Source organism: Bufo bufo, chromosome 3 (assembly GCF_905171765.1).
Source record: "Bufo bufo chromosome 3, aBufBuf1.1, whole genome shotgun sequence".
In the NCBI taxonomy this organism is placed as follows: Eukaryota; Metazoa; Chordata; class Amphibia; order Anura; family Bufonidae; genus Bufo; species Bufo bufo.
Genome location: NC_053391.1, coordinates 707,113,838 through 707,135,879, shown reverse-complemented (window position 1 = coordinate 707,135,879; position 22,042 = coordinate 707,113,838). Strand labels below are relative to the sequence as shown.

The following is a 22,042-nucleotide window of genomic DNA, read 5'->3' as shown; positions in this document are numbered from 1 at the left end:
TGCCTTTCGTCTTGAACTCCCTCAGGCTTTGAAGATTCAAAATGTGTTCCATAAGTCGTTGTTGAAGAGAGATGTTGAATCTGTTAAACCGTCCTCCTTGCCTCCCGCGCCTGTCATGGTGGACAGTTATCTAGAATTTGAAATAGCCAGGATAGTGGACTCCAGAATTCTTTGTAGATTCCTCCAGTATCTTATCCACTGGAAGGGTTACAGACCAGAGGAGAGGATGTGGGTTCCAGCAGCCGACGTTGATGCTAATTGTCTTGTGAAAGCTTTTCACAGAGCTTATCTGGATAAAGACGGTCCTGGGTGTTCGGAGGCCACCTGTAGACGGGGGGGGGGGGGGGGGGGCGGGGGGTAATGTAATTCCTTCATCTAGGGAGGAATAGGCCATCTGTGTCCTGACACTATCTGCAGGGCCCTGTTAGGATAAGATTGGGCTCAGGTTCCTGCGTATGAACATTCCTACCATCAAGATCTGTTCATACTGATAGCAGTCAAGGCTTGGCGTAGGGACTCACTAGGTGTGACCTTTTCCCTTTCCCTAGGTTCCAGGCCTAATACCTTTTCCCTTCCCTTCTGTGTTCAGTGTGGAGTGTATTTACTACACTGTGCCATGACATAAAGAGTCCATAGTCTGACTGCTCCTACAGTAAAGAGTCCCATAGTCTCACTGCTCTTACAGTAAAGAGTCCATAGTCTGACTGCTCTTACAGTAAAGAGTCCATAGTCTCACTGCTCTTACAGTAAAGAGTCCATAGTCTCACTGCTCTTACAGTAAAAAGTCCATAGTCTCACTGCAATTACAGTATAGAGTCCACAGTCTCACTGCTCTTACAGTAAAGAGTCCAAAGTCTCACTGCTCTTACAGTAAAGAGTCCATAGTCTCACTGCTCTTACCGTAAAGAGTCCATAGTCTCACTGCTATTACAGTATAGAGTCCCATAGTCTCACTGCTCTTACAGTATAGAGTCCATAGTCTCACTGCTCTTACAGTAAAGAGTCCATAGTCTCACTGCTCTTACAGTAAAGAGTCCATAGTCTCACTGCTCTTACCGTAAAGAGTCCATAGTCTCACTGCTCCTACAGTAAAGAGTCCCATAGTCTCACTGCTCCTACAGTAAAGAGTCCATAGTCTCACTGCTCTTACAGTAAAGAGTCCATAGTCTCACTGCTCTTACAGTAAAGAGTCCATAGTCTCACTGCTCTTACAGTAGAGAGTCCATAGTCTCACCGCTCTTACAGTAAAGTGTCCATAGTCTCACTGCTCTTACAGTAAAGAGTCCATAGTCTCACTGCTCTTACAGTAAAGAGTCCATAGTCTCACTGCTCTTACAGTAAAGAGTCCATAGTCTCACTGCTCTTACAGTAAAGAGTCCACAGTCTCACTGCTCCTACAGTAAAGAGTCCATAGTCTTACTGCTCTTACAGTAAAGAGTCCATAGTCTCACTGCTCTTACAGTAAAGAGTCCATAGTCTCACTGCTCTTACATTAAAGAGTCCATAGTCTCACTGCTCTTACAGTAGAGTCCACAGTCTCACTGCTCTTATAGTATAGAGTCCATAGTCTCACTGCTCTTACAGTATAGAGTCCATAGTCTCACTGCTCTTACAGTAAAGAGTCCATAGTCTCACTGCTCTTACAGTAAAGAGTCCATAGTCTCACTGCTCTTACACTAAAGAGTCCATAGTCTCACTGCTCTTACAGTATAGAGTCCATAGTCTCACCGCTCTTACCGTAAAGAGTCCATAGTCTCACTGCTCCTATAGTAAAGAGTCCACAGTCTCACTGCTCTTACAGTATAGAGTCCATAGTCTCACTGCTCTTACAGTATAGAGTCCATAGTCTCACTGCTCTTACAGTAAAGAGTCCATAGTCTCACTGCTCTTACAGTAAAGAGTCCATAGTCTCACTGCTCTTACAGTAAAGAGTCCATAGTCTCACCGCTCTTACAGTAAAGAGTCCATAGTCTCACTGCTCTTACAGTATAGAGTCCATAGTCTCACTGCTCTTACAGTATAGAGTCCATAGTCTCACTGCTCTTACAGTAAAGAGTCCATAGTCTCACTGCTCCTCAGTCCTCCTACCCTCCTACTTCTCCGTTCTCCCACTCTCCTGCTCCTCCATCCTTCCACCCTCCCGCTCTTCCGTTTTTCCACTTCTCTGTCCTCCTGCTCCTCCGTCCACCCACCCTCAAGCTCCTCCCGTCCTTCCGCTCCTCCTGCTCCTCTACCCCAGCAAGGGTCCGCACAGTGAGCAGCAATCTCCGCTCCATATATTCAAGGTATCTCAGTGTTGGGAATTCCTCCCATTTTGCACAGCAATCTGCGCCTCACACGTCTGTTCCAGGACTGCATACATTTCACACGGCACTGTCAGTCATGGAGCACGTACTCCTCAATGGGAATTACAGCAGAAAAGAGAAAAAACAAGGTCAATAATAGTGAAAGTGATAAATGTGTAAATGTAGTCCCCAAATCTAAAGCCACATCTCAAGTCACACAAAATGAAAACGCACTCATATGCTCCCAAACTGCATATAAAAGTGCTATCAGCCTCTGGAGTCAAAGAGACACTTCCCACTCTCTAGAGATCGCTTCTCAGCAGTCATCCTATTGTTATCACAGGAAGGACAACAAAAAGTGACATCTCTAGATAACGAGAAGCTACTGCTGACGGTAGGTGATGGTTTCAGCTGACTCCTCTGCAGAGGTCACAGAGCATGCCCACTCACTCTCACTTAGATGTCAATGACCATCTGTGCGCCATGTGGCTGCTGTAAAGGTCTCTAAAAAAGAAAGGTTGGGAGCTTTCCACTGGAGAAACTCAAATCATGCACTACTTTCCAAGGCTCCTACTTTACGAATTTGAACCCGGATTTGTTGATTGTGCCGCAATCCATAACTGATCTGGGCTCCAATTCGTTCAGTAATACAGTTCATCATGCACCACCACTTACAGTAACGACCCATGCACGAGACCCACAAAGTCTCACTTTACTGGTGGTCACCTTCATTTGGCCACAACGGAGCCAATACTGGGTAAAGAAGGTTCGGAGATTGTGAGCACCAGCAGAGATGGACTCGGAGGCTCTTCCTCAAGTTACAGAACAAGCTTACATTCATGGTGCGGAAACTGATATTTATATCCTAAAAGGGCGCCAAAGATAATGAAAAGATCTGTTAATAGGGTTACGGACATAGAACAGCCATGAGTGACAGAGTAAGGACAGTGTAAGAAGACCGCCTGCTATCTGTGCTGTCAGCATACTAAATATGAGGAGGGGGGTGTTACTGATGAGAACGGAGGGGGGTCTTACTGATGAGAGCAGAGGGGGGGTGTTACAGATGAGAGTGGAGGGGGGTGTTACTGATGATAGCGGGGGGGTGTTACTGATGAGAGCGGAGGGGGGTGTTACTGATGAGAGCGGAGGGGGGGTGTTACTGATGAGAACGGAGGGGGGTGTTACTGATGAGAGCGGAGGGGGGGTGTTACTGATGAGAACGGAGGGGGGTGTTACTGATGAGAGCAGAGGGGGGGTGTTACAGATGAGAGTGGAGGGGGGTGTTACTCATGAGAGTGGAGGGGGGTGTTACTGATGAGAGCAGAGGGGGGTGTTACTGATGAGAGCGGAGGGGGGTGTTACTGATGAGAGCGGTGGGGGGTGTTACTGATGAGAGTGGAGGGGGGTGTTACTGATGAGAGCGGAGGGGGGTGTTACAGATGAGAGCGGAGGGGGGTGTTGAGAGCGGAGGGGGGTGTTTCTGATGAGAGCAGAGGGGGGTGTTACATATGAGAGTGGAGGGGGGTGTTACAGATGAGATCGGAGGGTGGTGTTACTGATGAGATCGGAGGGTGGTGTTACTGATGAGAGCGGAGGGGGGTGTTACTGATGAGAGCGGAGGGGGGTGTTACTGATGAGAGCGGAGGGGGGTGTTACTGATGAGAGCGGAGGGGGGTGTTACTGATGAGAGCGGAGGGGGGTGTTACTGATGAGAGCGGAGGGGGGGTGTTACTGATGAGAGCGGAGGGGGGGTGTTACTGATGAGAGAGGAGGGGGGTGTTTCTGATGAGAGCGGAGGGGGGTGTTTCTGATGAGAGCGGAGGGGGGTGTTACTGATGAGAGCGGAGGGGGGTGTTTCTGATGAGAGCGGAGGGGGGTGTTACTGATGAGAGCGGAGGGGGGGTGTTTCTGATGAGAGCGGAGGGGGGGTGTTTCTGATGAGAGCGGAGGGGGGGTGTTACAGATGAGAGGGGAGGGGGGTGTTACTGATGAGAGCGGAGGGGGGTGTTGAGAGCGGAAGGGGGTGTTTCTGATGAGAGCGGAGGGGGGGTGTTACAGATGAGAGGGGAGGGGGGTGTTTCTGATGAGAGCAGAGGGGGGTGTTACTGATGAGAGCGGAGGGGGGTGTTACTGATGAGAGCGGAGGGGGGGTGTTACTGATGAGAGCGGAGGGGGGGTGTTACTGATGAGAGCGGAGGGGGGGTGTTACTGATGAGAGCGGAGGGGGGGTGTTACTGATGAGAGCGGAGGGGGGGTGTTACTGATGAGAGCGGAGGGGGGGTGTTACAGATGAGAGGGGAGGGGGGTGTTACTGATGAGAGCGGAGGGGGGTGTTACTGATGAGAGCAGAGGGGGGTGTTACAGATTAGAGTGGAGAGGGTGTTACAGATAAGAGCGGAGGGGGGTGTTACAGATGAGAGCGGAGGGGGGTGTTACTGATGAGAGCGGAGGGGGGTGTTTCTGATGAGAGCGGAGGGGGGTGTTACAGATGAGAGCGGAGGGGGGTGTTACTGATGAGAGCGGAGGGGGGTGTTACAGATGAGAGGGGAGGGGGGTGTTACAGATGTGTAATTACCGGCGTCACACACAGGGAGGGAAAAGGGAAAGCCCTGCCCAAGGGAGAGGGTAAGGTGGTGACCCCTGACTCACCTTGCGGCTGGCACCTGACTGCCCTGATAGTGAACGGGCCGGTGGGATCGCTAGTCAGCACCACTGTCACTAAGAGGGAAACACCAGGGAGAGGACAGACAATACAGACAAACACATACACCCAGGTGGGCGACCACAGCAGACCACAAAGGTCCAACAGGGATCCGGAGGGTAGCGTTCTGGACCAACAACCAGAGAACGCAGCAACACAGCTCCAGAAGGTCAGAATAGAAGTCCAGGCAGGAAGCTCTATATCTGGCAACCAGAGAAGTGTGAGAGGGGAATATAAGGAGGTTGGGAGTGCTGGACAAGGAACAGCTGAGGAGAAGGAGCTACGGATCCCTGAGTGAGCCAAAAGGGCTTGCAAAGCAAACCCAGAAAGCTACCATAAGGAAACAGCCCTATCTTACATAGAGCGTGCAGCCAACCGCTGCGACTTCCTGACCCCGGGTATAACGGAGTCAGGCGTGGTTCTTGACACCCTCGTGACAGTACCCCCCTCTCTACGAGTGGCCTCCGGACACTCAGGACCAGGTCTCTCAGGATGAGAGGCATGAAAAACCCGAACTACAGGGAGTGGAGACAGCTGGTCTCACTCCACAGCGGCAGTGTGCTTTACAGGGAGTGGAGACAGCCGGTTTCACTCCCCAGCGGCAGTGTGAACTACAGGGAGTGGAGACAGCCGGTCTCACTCCACAGCGGCAGTGTGCTTTACAGGGAGGGGAGACAGTCGGTCTCTCTCCCCAACAGCAGCAGTACCAGGAGGAGGAGGTAAGCAACCCCTCCCCTCCACAGCCAACTCCAAACCAGGTACTGGGGTCAGTAGAGGAGTCGGTAGCCCCCTCTGGCCCCCTTCCAGCAGAAGAGCTGGCATCAGTGCAGAACACCGCTGGCCGCTGTTCCCCAAGTAGCCCCAGCGGTTTGCCTAGCACACCAAGGGGAGACAGTAAGCCCCACAACAGTGCAGATGGGACCGTAGTCTCTGTACCTGCACCACTGGAGATATGGACAGTCTGTCCTGGTCCACAACAACAGGACAATGTATTGGAAGTAGAGGCAGTCTGTTTTCCCCTACAATAAGGGAGGGTGTCGCAGAGAGAGGAGCCTGTTACCCCTTCCCCCCAGCAACAGCTTTGTTCAACCAGGGGAGAGGGCACCCTGGTTACCTTCCCCCCAAGCCATGGATCTACAACTGGGCACAAGTGGCAGGGGGCCATAGGGACAACTACACCCTTTAAGAAAAGCCGGCTGACTATCAGAGCCCCAGACCGACTGGAGGTCTGGAGTCTGGATAGTCTCAATGGGAAAGGGGAGAAATGTGGCGGAACCCACCTCGCCACTGGGCATTGGAAAGGCCTGGTGTAATGACCGGCGTCACGCACAGGGAGGAAAAAGGGAAAGCCCTGCCCAAGGGAGAGGGAAAGGTGGTGACCCCTAACTCACCTTGCGGCTGGCACCTGACTGCCCTGACGTCCCTAGACGGGTTCCTCACCCGTGCGGCGATCACGTGCCTAAACCCTGGCTTTCCCTAAAATGAGCCCTAGATAGTGAACGGCCGGTGGGATCGCTAGTCCGCACCACTGTCACTAAGAGGGAAACACCAAGGAGAGGACAGACAAAACAGACAAACACATACACCCAGGTGGGCGACCACAGCAGACCACAAAGGTGTAACAGGGATACGGAGGGTAGCGTTCTGGACCAACAACTAGAGAACGCAGCAACACAGCTCCAGAGGGTCAGAATAGAAGTCCAGGCAGGAAGCTCTATATCTGGCAACCAGAGAAGTGTGAGAGGGGAATATAAGGAGGTCTGGGAGTGCTGGACAAGGAACAGCTGAGGAGAAGGAGCTACGGATCCCTGAGTGACCCAAAAGGGTTTGCAAAGCAAACCCAGAAAGCTACCATAAGGAAACAGCCCTATCTTACATAGAGCGTGCAGCCAACCGCTGCGACTTCCTGACCCCGGGTATAACGGAGTCAGGCGTGGCTCTTGACACCCTCGTGACAAGATGAGAGGGGAGGGGGGTGTTACAGATGAGAGGGGAGGGGGGTGTTACTGATGAGAGCGGAGAGGGGTGTTACTGATGAGAGCGGAGGGGGGTGTTACAGATGAGAGTGGAGGGGGGTGTTACAGATGAGAGCAGAGGGGGGTGTTACAGATGAGAGCGGAGGGGGGCTGTTATAGATGAGAGGGGAGGGGGGTGTTACTGATGAGAGCGGAGGGGGGTGTTACAGATGAGAGGGGAGGGGGGTGTTACTGATGAGAGCGGAGGGGGGTGTTACAGATGAGAGCGGAGGGGGGTGTTACTGATGAGAGCGGAGGGGGGTGTTACAGATGAGAGCGGAGGGGGGGTGTTACTGATGAGAGCGGAGGGGGGTGTTACTGATCAGAGCGGAGGGGGGGTGTTACAGATGAGAGGGGAGGGGGGTGTTACTGATGAGAGCGGAGGGGGGTGTTACTGATGAGAGGGGAGGGGGTGTTAGGTTCAGCCAGATACGCAGTGCTCTTCTCCTAGAAATAGATGTTATGGGCAATAAAAGGTGAAGTATAAGACTTTTTGTATAATGAATCCGCTTTCTGATCCATGGATTCCTGGTTTGCCGCTGGTGAAGCGGCTTTTGGAGCAGCCACCGATACTTACAGATTTCCATCTACTCTCTCAGTCATTCGTCTAGGACGGGGTGACCAGGAAACTCCTGCTGATGGAGGCAGGTCATTCTTCCTTTCTTCAGCACATTCTCTTGCCACAGGATGAGGAATTAGAACTACAAGGCAATTGGAAGCAGAGGTCTCCCATACAGAGCAGAACCCATCTCAGCTCTGCTTCCCACATAATGCAGAGCTGTATCTGTTCAGGATAGAGAGGCTCTTATTATCTGTGTACGGTTTTATGTGATTTTATATCTTTTTATGCCTTTCTGTAATACCGTCGGTACGATGCCACACAGTCTGGACCTTAGGGGCGAATACACAAACACCTCTTGGCAGTATTCATCTTCCTGGACGGACACTAGATCCTCCTGGTAAAGCCGGACACATCAGATGGCCCCGGGGCACATCGGACATAATGTGGACGTCGCCGGGAGTCCAAACAGCTGGCATTCCCATGTAATGAGAATCTCTCATATTATATGCATTATTAAAGGGGGTCTGTCCCCACAATGTCACCTTATAGACTGCGTACACAGCGCTGTAGCATACATGTACGTGAGTCATATGGTACCTTTGTTCTGACATTGACCAGCAGTAAAAATGCAGTTTTATTCATATGCAAATGAAGGCTTGTAAGTGCCTAGGGGCGGCGTTCTGGCAATACGTAACATGTATAGGTTTGAGCAAACTTTTTTTTATATATATTTTAATTTATTTTTGGCACACAATGATGTCCCCAGGAGGTCATTAAAAGACCTCTGGAGGACACTGACTTTTCACTGTTTCCACTGTAACTGGAGCATCGACAGGAGCCCGTTATAGAGGAAACAGCCCCCTGTGGGGGCACGACACACAGGTATAGCTGATCAGGTCTCTTTAGACCCTGCAGCTCTGCAACTGCCCCAGAAACCCCCGGGGGTCACGTGACCTCTGGGACTAACAGAGGAAGCAGCTCTGCCTCTTCCTGCTCTCCTCACAATGCTCCTGCATCAATCTTCTCACGGCGCTCCTGTCTTCTCCTCGGGGTTCCCGCTGTGTCTCACACCCGGGACCCGACCTGCTCCTGTTTGATTGCACAAGCTTTAATCCCAGCGCTGATCAGAGCTAAAGAGCTGCCTGAACGTTTCTATACAAGCTATCTGCATGGGGCATGTGCAGATAGGACGTATATACCCAGTGGGCAGCCGGGAAGGGGTTAAAGAGGGCTTCCTTCTTTTAAGAAACTCTTTAAAAGTCTTTCTTGTTTAAAAATATGAGCTTGTGCATTAAGGCTATGTACACCTTGGAGGCATTTTTTTATGATTGCATTTTACTCATTTTGGGCTACACATCATTTTTTCAATTTGGTCTTTATTAAAAATATAGAGTTGTTCTGTCACAAAGGGTTAACAGTTTTTCTAGTTCTGTAACTGGTACTTTCACTTTGTGCTGCCATCTAATAAACCTCTTCTCATAAACACTTATTGAAGCCACAATCTTATCAGTAAGATACGGACTGAGCGATAATGAGTGTTTATAATGTCAGAGAGCAGAGATAAGGAGCCGTCAGCTCCCTGCCTGACAGAGCAGAGATAAGGAGCCATCAGCTCCCTGCCTGACAGAGCAAAGATAAGGACACTGTCCCCTCTCCAACTGACAGAAGAGAGTGAAAATTCACAGGTTGCTACTGGAGAATCTCAGCCCTGTACAGAGAAAGGGGCTCCATATTTTTAATAAAGACCAAATTAAAAAATGATATTTAGCTCAAAATAAGTACAATGCACTAATAAAACAATTGTCCCCAAAGGTGTACATAGCCTTTAAAGGAGCATACTGTGCTTAATCTAAGGCTTCTAGGTACCAGCTCCCCTTTAACCACCTCCCGTCCGCACGTTGACTATAAACGTCCGGTAGGTGGTTCTCTGTTTCTGAATGCACGTTCCAGAACGTCCATTCAGAAACTGCAGCTGCACGCTAATCGTGCAGCTGCTGATCGGGTTGCCCGCTGTCAGTGACAGCAGGGCAACCCAGAGAGAAGGCAGGGACAGTGCCCAGGTGTCCCTGCCTTCTGGATCGCTTCATACACAGCGCTCACCGAACGCCAGGCCGGAACAGGAAGCGCTTCTTGCTCCGTCCCGGCGGTCATGTGATCGCCGGGACCGGAGAGTGCAGGAGCTGTGTGAGGTCTTTCAGAGACCTCGATCAGCCCTGCACTGAGGCTGTACAGCGCTGAATTAGGCTGTACAGCCTCTCTGGGGGGTGCATTTCTCCTGTAACTGGGGCTACTATGTCAGCCCCAGTTACAGGAGAAATCAACAGTGAAAAAAAAAAAAAAAGTGAAGTAAATGTCTCCCAGAGGTCTTGTATTACCTTTATGGGGGACAAAAAGTGTCTATAAATATATCACATGATCGACCCAGTCTGATAAACACCATAAAAAATATATAAAAAACTGTCAAAAAAAGCCATTTTTGTCACCTTACATCACAAAAAGTGCAACACCAAGTGATCAAAAAGGCGTATGTCCCACAAAATGGTACCAATAAAACCGTCACCTCATCCCGCAAAAAATGAGCCCCTACATAAGAAAATCTCTCAAAAAATAAAAAAAACTATAGCTCTCAGAACATGGAGACACTAAAACATCATTTATTTGGTTTAAAAAATGCTATTCTTGTGTTAAAGTGAAATAAATACAAAATGGTATACATATTAGGTATTGTCGCGTCCGTAACAACCAGCTCTATAAAAATATCACATGAGCTAACCCCTCGGGTGAACACCATAAAAAATAAAAAAAACTGTGTCAAAACAAGCAATTTTTGTCACCTTACATCACAAAAAGTGCAACACCAAGTGATCAAAAAGGCTTATGTCCCACAAAATGGTACCAATAAAACCGTCACCTCATCCCGCAAAAAATGAGCCCCTACATAAGAAAATCTCCCAAAAAAATAAATAAAAATATAGCTCTCAGAACATGGACACATTGAAACATAATTTTTTTGTTTCAAAAATGCTATTATTGTGTAAAACTTGAATAAATAACTTTTTGTATACATATTAGGTATCGCCACATCCGTAACGATCTGCTCTATAAAAATGTCACTTGACCGAACCCCTCAGGTGAACGCTGTAAAAATAAATAAATAAAAACCAATTTTTTGGTCACCTTGCCCCGATGAATGATCAAAAAATCATATGTACCCAAAAATAGTATCAATAAAACTGTCACCTTATTCCCTAGTTTCCAAAATGGGGTCACTTCTTGGGAGTTTCTACTGTAAGGGTGCATCAGGGGGGCTTCAAATGGGACATGGCATCTAAAAACCATGTGGAGTTCCTTTTCTTCTGCGCCCTGCCGTGTGCCCATACATCAGTTTATGACCACATGTGGGGTGTTTCTGTAAACCGCAGAATCTGGGTAATAAATATTGAGTTTGGCTGTTAACCATCGATGTGTTAAAGAAAAAATTGGATTAAAATGGAAATTCTGCCCAAAAAGTGAAATTTAAAAATTTGATCTCCATTTTCCTTTAATTCTTGTGGAACGCCTAAAGGGTTAACAAAGTTTGTAAAATCAGTTTTGAGTAACTTGAGGGGTGTAGTTTCTACAATGGGGTCATTTATGGGGGTATCCACTATGTAAGCCCCACAAAGTGACTTCAGACCTGAACTGGTCCTTAAAAACTGGGTTTTGGCAATTTTCTTAAAAATTTGAAGAATTGCTTCTAAACTTCTAAGCCTCTAAAAATAAAATGACATTTCCAAAATGATGCTAACATAAAGTAGACGTATGGGGAATGTTAAGTAATAAATATTTTATGAGGTATCACTTTCTGTTTTAAAAGCAGAGAAATTGTAATTTAGAAAATTGAAAATATTTCAAAATTTTTGGTAAATTTGGGATTTTTTCCTAAATAAAGGTGAAATATATTGACTCAAATTTATGACTATCATCAAGTACAATGTGTCACGAGAAAACAATCTCTGAACGGCTTGGATAAGTAAAGGCGTTCCAAAGTTATTACCACATAAAGTGAGAGATGTCAGATTTGCAAAATTAGGCCTGGTCAGGAAGGGGGCAAATGGCCCAGATGTGAAGTGGTTAAGATATAACGTGAGAAACAGGTAGTCCACATGGTGTTGGACCTCTTTCTTTAGAAGTTTTTTAAGATTAAAAGAATGTTCCCAACATGTATGTTTCACCAGTACCTTGGTCCCAAGGTGGGGGGATTTGTATGGTGGATTCCTCAGGCTTTACAGGTTGAGAAGCGCTCGATTTGTACTTGAGTTTTTCTTTGAGTATTCGATCAGAGCAGTAATCATTCGTGGGTAGTAGAACTTCAGATGACATAAAAATGGGGCCTCACCATGAATATTTGCTTGTTCTTCTGTAACTTGAGGAAGGGGCTTTGCAGCTCTGAAATGCCGTCATAAGAAGATTTTAACCAATTAATTGACTGAAACTCAAAGTTCACACAGCACAAATCCTTATTTTCTTTGCCTACATGGTTTTGCAACATGGTGTTTGACCGATGTCATCTGCTTTCCATGCTCCTTGCACTACTTTAGTCCGTTTCTCATGGAAAACAAAACTGGAGTCTGTGGAGATACAGTAGCTTGCAAAAGTATTCACCCTCCTTGACTTTTTTCGTATTTTGTTACATTATAGCCTTAAGTTCAATGTTTTGTTAATCTGAATTCTATGTGATGGATCAGAACACAATAGTCTAAGTTGGTGAAGTGAAATGAGAAAAATATAATAAAACTATTGTTTAGAAACAGAAAATTGTCCTGTGCGTATGTATTCACCCCCTTTGTTAGGAAGCCCATAAAAAGCTCTGGTGCAACCAATTACCTTCAGAAGTCACATGATTAGTGACATGATGTCACCTGTGTGCAATCTAAGTGTCACATGATCTGTCATTACATATACACACCAGAGGCTGCAACACCTAAGCAAGAGGCATCACTAGCCAAACACTGCCATGAAGACCGAGGAACTCTCCAAACAAGTAAGGGACAATGTTGTGGAGAAGTACAACTCAGGGTTAGGTTATAAAAAATCTAAAAATCCTTGATGATCCCCAGGAGCACCATCAAATCTATCATACCAAATGGAAAGAACATGGCACAACAGCAAACCTGCCAAGAGACGGCCGCCCACCTAAACTGACGGACCGGGCAAGGAGGGCATTAATCAGAGAGGCAGCACAGAGACCTAAGGTAATCCTGGAGGAACTGCAGAGTTCCACAGCAGAGACTGGAGGATCTGTACATAGGACGACAATAAGACGTACGCGCCATAGAGTTGGGCTTTATGGCAGAGTGGCTAGAAGAAAGCCATTACTGTCAGCTAGAAACAAAATGGCGCGTTATGAGATTGTGAAAAGGCCTGTGGGAGACCCCAAAATGTATGGAGGAAGGGGCTCCGGTCTGAGGAGACTAACATTGAACTTATCGGCCAAAGAAAGTGCTATGTCTGGAGCAAACCTAACACATCACATCACCCAAAGAACACCATCCCCACAGTGAGACCTGGTGGTGGCAGCATCATGCTGGGGGGACTGGGAAACTGGTCAGAGCTGAGGGAAAGATGGATGGTGCTAAATACAGGGATATCCTTCAGCAGAACCTGCCCCACTCTGTGCGTGATCTGAGGCTAGGACGGATGGTCACCTTCCAGCAGGACAATGACCCAAAACACACGGCTAAAGCAACACTTGGGTGGTTTAAGAGGAAACAAGTAAATGTGTTGGAATGGCCGAGTCACAGCCCAGATCTCAATCCAATAGGAAATCTGTGGTCAGACGTAAAGATTGCTGTTCACAAGCGCAAACATCCGACCTGAAGGAGCCGGAGCCGTTCTGCAAGGAGGAATGGGCAACAATCCCAGCGGTCAGAGGTGGCAACTGCTCATAGAAACCGATCCAAAGCGACCTGGAGCTGTGATTGCCGCAAAAGGTGGCTCTACAAAGTACTGACTTTAGGGGGGTGAATAGTTCTGCACATTGACTTTTTCTGGTATTTTGTCCTATTTGTTGTTTGCTTCACAATAAATAAAAATAAAAAAACATCTTCAAAGTTGTCGGCATCTTCTGTAAATTACAAAATCCTCAAACAATCCATGTTAATTCCAGGTTGTGAGGCACCAAAATACGAAAAAAAAGTCAAGGGGGTGAATACTTTTGCAAGGCACTGTATATGGACCTTACAGCTGTATCAGAATTTGTCTTGTTCTTTCCGTGTTTAGTAGAAAATGTCCCTCGCATACTTTAGTCTCATGATACATGACACTTTGGCCACAGCCGTTGAGCCACAATAACAGTGTGCCACTTATGTTTTTAATTTTCATAGTTAACCGTTTCTCATTTTTCTCTTCACAATTGCGACCTACAGTTCCCTTCCTTGTTACCAGCAGACTGTGGGCATGGTGAGATTGTCCTAACAGAGGACAGCATAGATTGCCAGACAAGGCTGTGCCTCTCAGACTTTTGAGGTTCACCTAATAAAAGCAGTCACTGAATGAAGCGCAGAGTCCTAGACTTTCACAAGGAGGACACGTGATTCCTGCATCTGAAGCTTTATTTAACTCTTTAAAATTTATCTGTTTTTTTTTTTATGCAGTTATTTGAGCCAAAGCCTGAAATGAATTCTAAATGAAAAGGAAACATAAAGGAAGGACTTCTCCTTCCTGCTGGATTCAGTTCTGGCTTTGACTGAAAAACTTCACAAAGAACTGCATGTGTGACTGCGATCTAATAGAAATTTTATAAATCTTGTTGAAAGAAAAAAATAAATAAATCTTTTTTATCCTGGCAGGAAACCCCAGTAAGAACTGTGAGAGGAACCTCATGTTTCCACTAAACTATAGAGCAGAAGGTGAAGATATCAAGCAGCGCTCTTCGGGAGGAAACCTCGTTAGACTTAACATACATTCAGGACCTCACGGAACAGATGTGTCATGTAATCTATTTAATCAGAAGAAACCTCCCGAACGACCACAGGTTCTTACCACAAATACAGGGCAGAAAGGAGGTAAAAAGTTTCAGTGTGATGAGTGTGGAAGACAGTTTAACAAGCACTCAGGTCTTTTTTCACATACAAGAACTCATACAGGAGAGAAGCCATTTCCATGTTCAGATTGTGGAAAATGTTTTAAGCTGAAATCAGATCTTGTTAAACATCAGAGAATTCACACAGGAGAAAGACCATATTCATGTTCAGTATGTGGGAAATGTTTTACTATTAGATCAAATCTTGTTACACATGAGAGAATTCACACAGGCGAGAAGCCATATTCTTGTCCTCAGTGTGGGAAATGTTTTGCCCGGAGCACAGTTCTTGTTAAACATCAGCAAACTCACACAGGAGAGAAACCACATCCGTGTTCAGTATGTGGCAGATGTTTTACAGATAGATCTAATCTTGTTAAGCATCAGCGAATTCACACAGGAGAGAAGCCATATTCCTGTTCAGATTGTGGAAAATGTTTCATGCTGAAATCAGAACTTGTTAGACATCATATAAATCACACTGGAGAGAAGCCATATTCATGTTCAGTATGTGGGAAATGTTTTACAGATAAATCAGAGCTTGTTACACATCAGAGAAGTCACACAGGAGAGAAGCCATATTCATGTTCAGTATGTGGGAAATGTTTTACAGATATATCAGAGCTTGTTACACATCAGAGAAGTCACACAGGAGAGATGGCATTTTGACATTATTAATGTGAGGAATGTTTTAAAAGTAAAATCAATTTAGAAACTCATCAGAGAATTCACACAGAGAAGAAACCATATTCTTGCTTGGAGTGTGGGACATGGTATAAGATGAAAAGGTTTTGTAGCATATCATTAATCAGCCGATACGAGGGTTTATTTCTTGTGTGGAATCAGCCTGGATCTGCCAAATACTCAAATAATATTTATGTGAGGGCAGCTGTGCTGTGGTCCATGGAGGAGACATGTTGTGGACATGAGGAAGACAAGTAGAGCCTGGTCAGAGCATTGGCGCTGAATTGTCCTCATAAACCTGGCTTCTTACCACTTATTTTTATCTGATATTCTGGTTATATAAAGTTATCACCTATCCACAGGATACAGGATTACTATTAGATCTGTGGGGGTCCTGCCACTGGGACCTCCATTGATTACAAGAATGGGGGCCCCGTACCCCGTGGTGCCCCCCAGAATGAATTGCTGCTCCAATTCATTTTTATGGGAGTTCTGGAGATAGTCGAGTACAGTGCGCTCCATCTCTGGACCTCCGATAGAAATGAATGGACTGGCAGTGCAAATGCCCAACTGGCTGCTCTGTTCATTTTGGGGGGCACCACAGGGTAGAGGCCCCCGTTCTCATAGTCAGTGGGGCTCCTAGAGGTAGGCCTCCTGTGGATAGAGGATAGGTTTATATAAGTCTACTTTCACACTGGCGTTTTGTCTTTCCGCTTGTGAGATCCGTTCAGGGCTCAGCGTCCAAAACGGATCAGTTTTGCCCTAATGCATTCTGAATGGAAAAGGATCCGCTCAGAAAAAGTCAGTTTGCCTCCGATCCGTCACCATTCCGCTCTGAAGGCCGCCTGCAGCGTTTTGGTGTCTGTCTGATGAAACTGAGCCAAACGGATCCGACCTGACACACAATGTAAGTCAATGGGGACGGATCCGTTTTCACTGACACAATCTAGCACAATAGGAAACGGATCCGTCCTCCATTGACTTTCAATGGTGTTCAAGACGGATCCGTCTTGGCTATAGAAGACATAATACAACCGGATCCGTCTTGGCTATAGAAGACATAATACAACCGGATCCGTCTTGGCTATAGAAGACATAATACAACCGGATCCGTCTTGGCTATAGAAGACATAATACAACCGGATCCGTCTTGGCTATAGAAGACATAATACAACCGGATCCGTCTTGGCTATGTTAAAGATAATACAAACGGATCCGTTCTGAACGGATGCAGACGGTTGTATTATCCGAACGGATCCGTCCATGACAGATCCGCATAAAACGTGAGTGTGAAAGTGGTCTAACTTGAAAACCCCTTTAAGGTAGTGATAAATCTACATCCTTGTGTGGAATGAAGATGGGTGAATTTTATATTATTTTTATATTAAATTGTGAAGTCTTTATGTGAGTGGTTTTTGTTCCATCTCCTTTATATTTTTATATTTGAATGGAGATTAGATAATAATCTGTCCACCAAGGTAGAAAACATTTCCTCGGGAGTCCTTATGTTTTCCCCTGATTGTACGGTTTGGAGGAGTAGACCGTGTGGGCTCCAGAATCTTCTGGAAATGTAGGTGACCCTGATGGTCCTTTCACACAGAGCAGTGCTTCAGACGGTTATCAGGAAGACGTCTAACCCAACATTGCTGCCATTCAGCGCTCCCCGCCGTATGGGGACAAGCTAGTGCTATAGCCCCAACAGGAGCAATGGACAGAAGACGTGATGACCAAGCCTTTCACACAGGCCACTTACTACAAACTCTCATGCCAGATACCATTCTAGTTGTGCCACCCTCCACTGGGTTCTAGGTCATCTCCTCCTGCCCTGTACACTATCTGGAATGTTGTGATATTAGATTTTTGTAATAAAATACTTTTTCTCACGCTGTGTAAATCCTCTTTTTTCAGTCTTGGTGAGGTGATTTTTAGCAATTTCTGTAAATCTGGTGATCTGTCCGTCTCTGGTTTCATGTCACCTATTAAATAAGGAGCAGCAGCAGATTTATAGGGTGTTCCATAGGGTAAATGCACACCCCTCCCCCCCCCCCCTCCGTGATGCCATGACTGCCACAGAAGTGAATAGAAGAGCAGCGACACCACTCTGTTCCTTCTGCACTCACTTCACCAGACAGGTCGGGGGAACCATGTTCTCTACACTTTGGGTTCCAGAGTTGGGACCTATCAGACATATATGGCATAGAGTATCCTGCTATTACCGCCAGCAATCGCCTCCACAGTACAGGAAGCAGTGATCACTAATGCCATCGCTCGTCCACATACAGAAGCGTTCCTTCCTGACAGTCGCCTGCTCTTCAGTGGAGGAGACACAGTTACATGCAGCGATCTCCTCCACAGTATAAGAAGCAGTGATCACTAATGCCATCACTCGTCTCCATATACAGTTGCAAGAAAAAGTATGTGAACCCTTTGGAATTATATGGATTTCTGCACAAATTGGTCATAAAATGTGATCTGATCTTCATCTCAGTCACAACAATAGACAATCACAGTCTGCTTAAACTAATAACACACAAAGAGTTAAATGTTACCATGTTTTTATTGAACACACCATGTAAACATTCACAGTGCAGGTGGAAAAAGTATGTGAACCCCTAGACTAATGACATCTCCAAGAGCTAATTGGAGTGAGGTGTCGGCCAACTGGAGTCCAATCAATGAGATGAGATTGGAGGTGTTGGTTACAGCTGCCCTGCCCTATAAAAAACACACACCAGTTCTGGGTTTGCTTCTCACAAGAAGTATTGCCTGATGTGAATGATGCCTCGCACAAAAGAGCTCTCAGAAGACCTACGATTAAGAATTGTTGACTTGCATAAAGCTGGAAAGGGTTATAAAAGTATCTCCAAAAGCCTTGCTGTTCATCAGTCCACGGTAAGACAAATTGTCTATAAATGTAGAAAGTTCAGCACTGCTGCTACTCTACCTAGGAGTGGTCGTCCTGTAAAGATGACTGCAAGAGCGCAGCGCAGACTGCTCAGTGAGGTGAAGAAGAAGCCTAGAGTGTCAGCTAAAGACTTACAAAAGTCTCTGGTATATGCTAACATCCCTGTTAGCGAATCTACGATACGTAAAACACTAAACAAGAGTGGAATTCATGGGAGGATACCACAGAGGAAGCCACTGCTGTCCAAAAAAAACATTGCTGCACATTTACAGTTTGCACAAGAGCACCTGGATGTTCCACAGCAGTACTGGCAAAATATTCTGTGGACAGATGAAACCAAAGTTGAGTTGTTTGGAAGAAACACTATATGTGGAGAAAAAGAGGCACAGCACACCAACCTCAAAACCTCATCCCGACGTGGAGTATGGTGGTGGGGGCATCATGGTTTGGGGCTGCTTTGCTGCGTCAGGGCCCGGACGGATTGCTATCATTAAAGGAAAAATGAATTCCCAAGTTTATCAAGACATTTTGCAGGAGAACTTAAGGCCATCTGTCCACCAGCTGAAGCTCAACAGAAGATGGGTGTTGCAACAGGACAACGACCCAAAGCATAGAAGTAAATCAGCAACAGAATGGCTGAAACAGAAGAAAATCCGCCTTCTGGAGTGGCCCAGTCAGAGTCCTGACCTCAACCCGATTGAGATGCTGTGGCATGACCTCAAGAAAGCGATTCACACCAGACATCCCAAGAATATTGCTGAACTGAAACAGTTCTGTAAAGAGGAATGGTGAAGAATTACTCCTGACCGTTGTGCACGTCTGATCTGCAACTACAGGAAACGTTTGGTGGAAGTTATTGCTGCCAAAGGAGGTTCAACCAGTTATTAAATCCAAGGGTTCACATACTTTTTCCACCTGCACTGTGAATGTTTACATGGTGTGTTCAATAAAAACATGGTAACATTTAACTCTTTGTGTGTTATTAGTTTAACCGCCTCCGGACCGCCTAACGCAGGATCGCGTTCCGGAGGCGGCACCCCTGCGCACAGTCACGCATATATGCGTCATCTCGCGAGACGCGAGATTTCCTGTGAACGCGCGCACACAGGCGCGCGCGTTCACAGGATCGGAAGGTAAGCGAGTGGATTTCCAGCCTGCCAGCGGCAATCGTTCACTGGCAGGCTGGAGATGCAATTTTTTAAAACCCCTAACAGGTATATTAGACGCTGTTTTGATAACAGCGTCTAATATACCTGCTACCTGGTGGTCCCTTTTGTTTGGATCGACCACCAGAGGACACAGGTAGCTCAGTAATAAGTAGCACCAAACACCACTACACTACACCTCCCCTGTCACTTATTAACCCCTGATCACCCCATATAGACTCCCTGATCACCCCCCTGTCATTGATCACCCCCTTGTAAGGCTCCATTCAGACGTCCGTATGTTTTTTACGGATCCACGGATACATGGATCAGATCCGCAAAACACATAGACGTCTGAATGGAGCCTTACAGGGGGGTGATCACCCCATATAGACTCCCTGATCACCCCCCTGTCATTGATCACCCCCCTGTAAGGCTCCATTCCGACGTCCGTATGTTTTTTACGGATCCACGGATACATGGATCGGATCCGCAAAACACATACGGACATCTGAATGGAGCCTTACAGGGGGGTGATCAATGACAGGGGGGTGATCACCCCATATAGACTCCCTGATCACCCCCCGTCATTGATCACCCCCCCTGTCATTGATCACCCCCCTGTAAGGCTCCATTCAGACGTCCGTATGTTTTTTACGGATACATGGATTGGATCCGCAAAACACATAGACGTCTGAATGGAGCCTTACAGGGGGGTGATCACCCCATATACACTCCCTGATCACCCCCCTATCATTGATCACTGTAACGGATCTCCTGGCACCCCGACCGGGTACCTCCGTTGATAAATGCTCCCAGTGCCTCCCGAGGACTCCGCTCGACACCGATACCACCACAGGAAACAGGAACAGCTCTTACAAGAGCTAGGAGTAATAGCCAGGGGAGTATACAAGTATAGCAATCCCCACACACATGAGACAAGGCTCTATGTTGAGTGTAAAACAGGAACACTTTATTGAGGGCTACCCGCCCGTATTTATGCAGGTCCCCATCTGGTGTACACGCCCCTAGGGGACCAGAAGGAAGACTGTGACACAGGACAGATACGTAGCACTCAGGATACACAGACACAACACATCCCCACAATGCATCATGGTTTCCTCCTCTCTGCCCTGGAGACACCCGAGGAGCAATTCAATTATCTCTCAGGACAAAGGGAAATCACCAATACACATGTGGGAACAACAGGACAGAAATCACCACCCAAACACACAATGTCACACCCCCACAGCAAACACAGACATTTAACATATTCCCAGACAACTCAAGTCTGAGTGCATATCATTAGGTGAATGGCACTCAGAATACACAAATACAATAAAATTAGCTATCTGGGTACCATCACATAACATACAATACAATTCCAAAGACAGATGGTTCTGTCACACACCTCAAAACCCCACATATCCCCATATGGCTTGGATCTGAGCGCTCAGATGCCACTGTGGCAAATCCAGCCACATTGAGAACTGTTGGACTGTATTATTGTGGCAAATCCAGCCACATTGAGAACTGTTGGACTGTATTTGTGACAATCCCCCCCTTTTAGTCCAAGTTGCCACTGTGTTTTGGATATGTTATCCTCAAGTTATACTGGTTAAATTGATATAAGTTTTATGTATGTAACCTGTAAACTCACAAAGTTGTAAAAATGTATAAGAGTAACTTTTCAGCTTAGGAGATAGTTGAGAAGATACAGTGATTGACTCAATTAGCTCCAAACAGAGGGGAGGAATATGCTGGGTGGGTTTCTATTGTCCCATTGTGTAGTAACTTTTCAGTTTAGGAGATAATTGGGGAGATACAGTGATTGATTCAATTATCTCCTAGACAGAGGGGAGGAATATGTGTGGGTTGTAACTACAATGTTATTGCTTAATGTATGATAATGTGTGTGTCCCTCTCCTTCATGGGAGCATGTAATAAAGAGGGCTGCAAGCTAGCGGCCAGGCAGTTCACCTCCAAGCTATGTGTCGTCTAGTTCTTGGAGGGATGGGATATATACACGCTACCTGCATTTCATTCTGATTGTTCCTGTCTACCAGCGGAGATACTGCACTTCACCCTGCCTCTCCGCTACAATTGGTGGCAAGCGACGGGATTCGAATCTCACAGCAGAAGACCGTTCAGCTGTTTTATTTGATACGAACGGAAAGGAACCTCATCCGTACAAAGTCATCGTTCGTGAGTATGCAGATTTTATGCGAACAGATGACGAATGAAGACGGATTATACCAGGCTGAAAAGAGAAACGCTAAAGGCATTACTGGAAGCCAGAGGAATTATTGCCAGTAACAAAGCGAAAAGAGTCATTATTGCAGAACTCATGGAGGGCGATCAAGCAGCAGTTACACCAGCAGCCACGGAAACATATAGCTCAGCATGGGCCAACGAAATGAGGATAAGGCTGGCATTTTTTCCGTTGCCACATTCCCAGGAATTTCTGGAAAGGACATCAGCTGATATTAATGAATATCTAGCGGCCACCCGACCAAACCTCACTTCACCTGGGGGAGCAAACCCTCCTGCATATCCGGTAATATCAGAAAAACAGAAATTACCGCACCATGCATTTAAAACCTATGTGGAAACCGAGGACATTGATGGGTACCTGCAGGACTTCGAAAGATTATGCCAGCTGCATAAAATCGATCCTGCGGA

General features: G+C 46.5%; 1 protein-coding gene across 1 annotated transcript in view; it reads left to right on the top strand.

Moving 5' to 3' along the window:
- The window catches only part of LOC120994151 (gastrula zinc finger protein XlCGF17.1-like), a 31,853-nt gene extending 15,902 nt beyond the window's left edge, over positions 1–15,951 (top strand). The window contains exon 4 of the mRNA XM_040422604.1: positions 14,394–15,951. Coding sequence (XP_040278538.1) covers positions 14,394–15,295 — 902 coding nt within the window. The 3' untranslated portion in view covers positions 15,296–15,951. The remainder of the gene's footprint in view (positions 1–14,393) is intronic.
- The last annotated feature ends 6,091 nt before the right edge of the window (positions 15,952–22,042 follow it).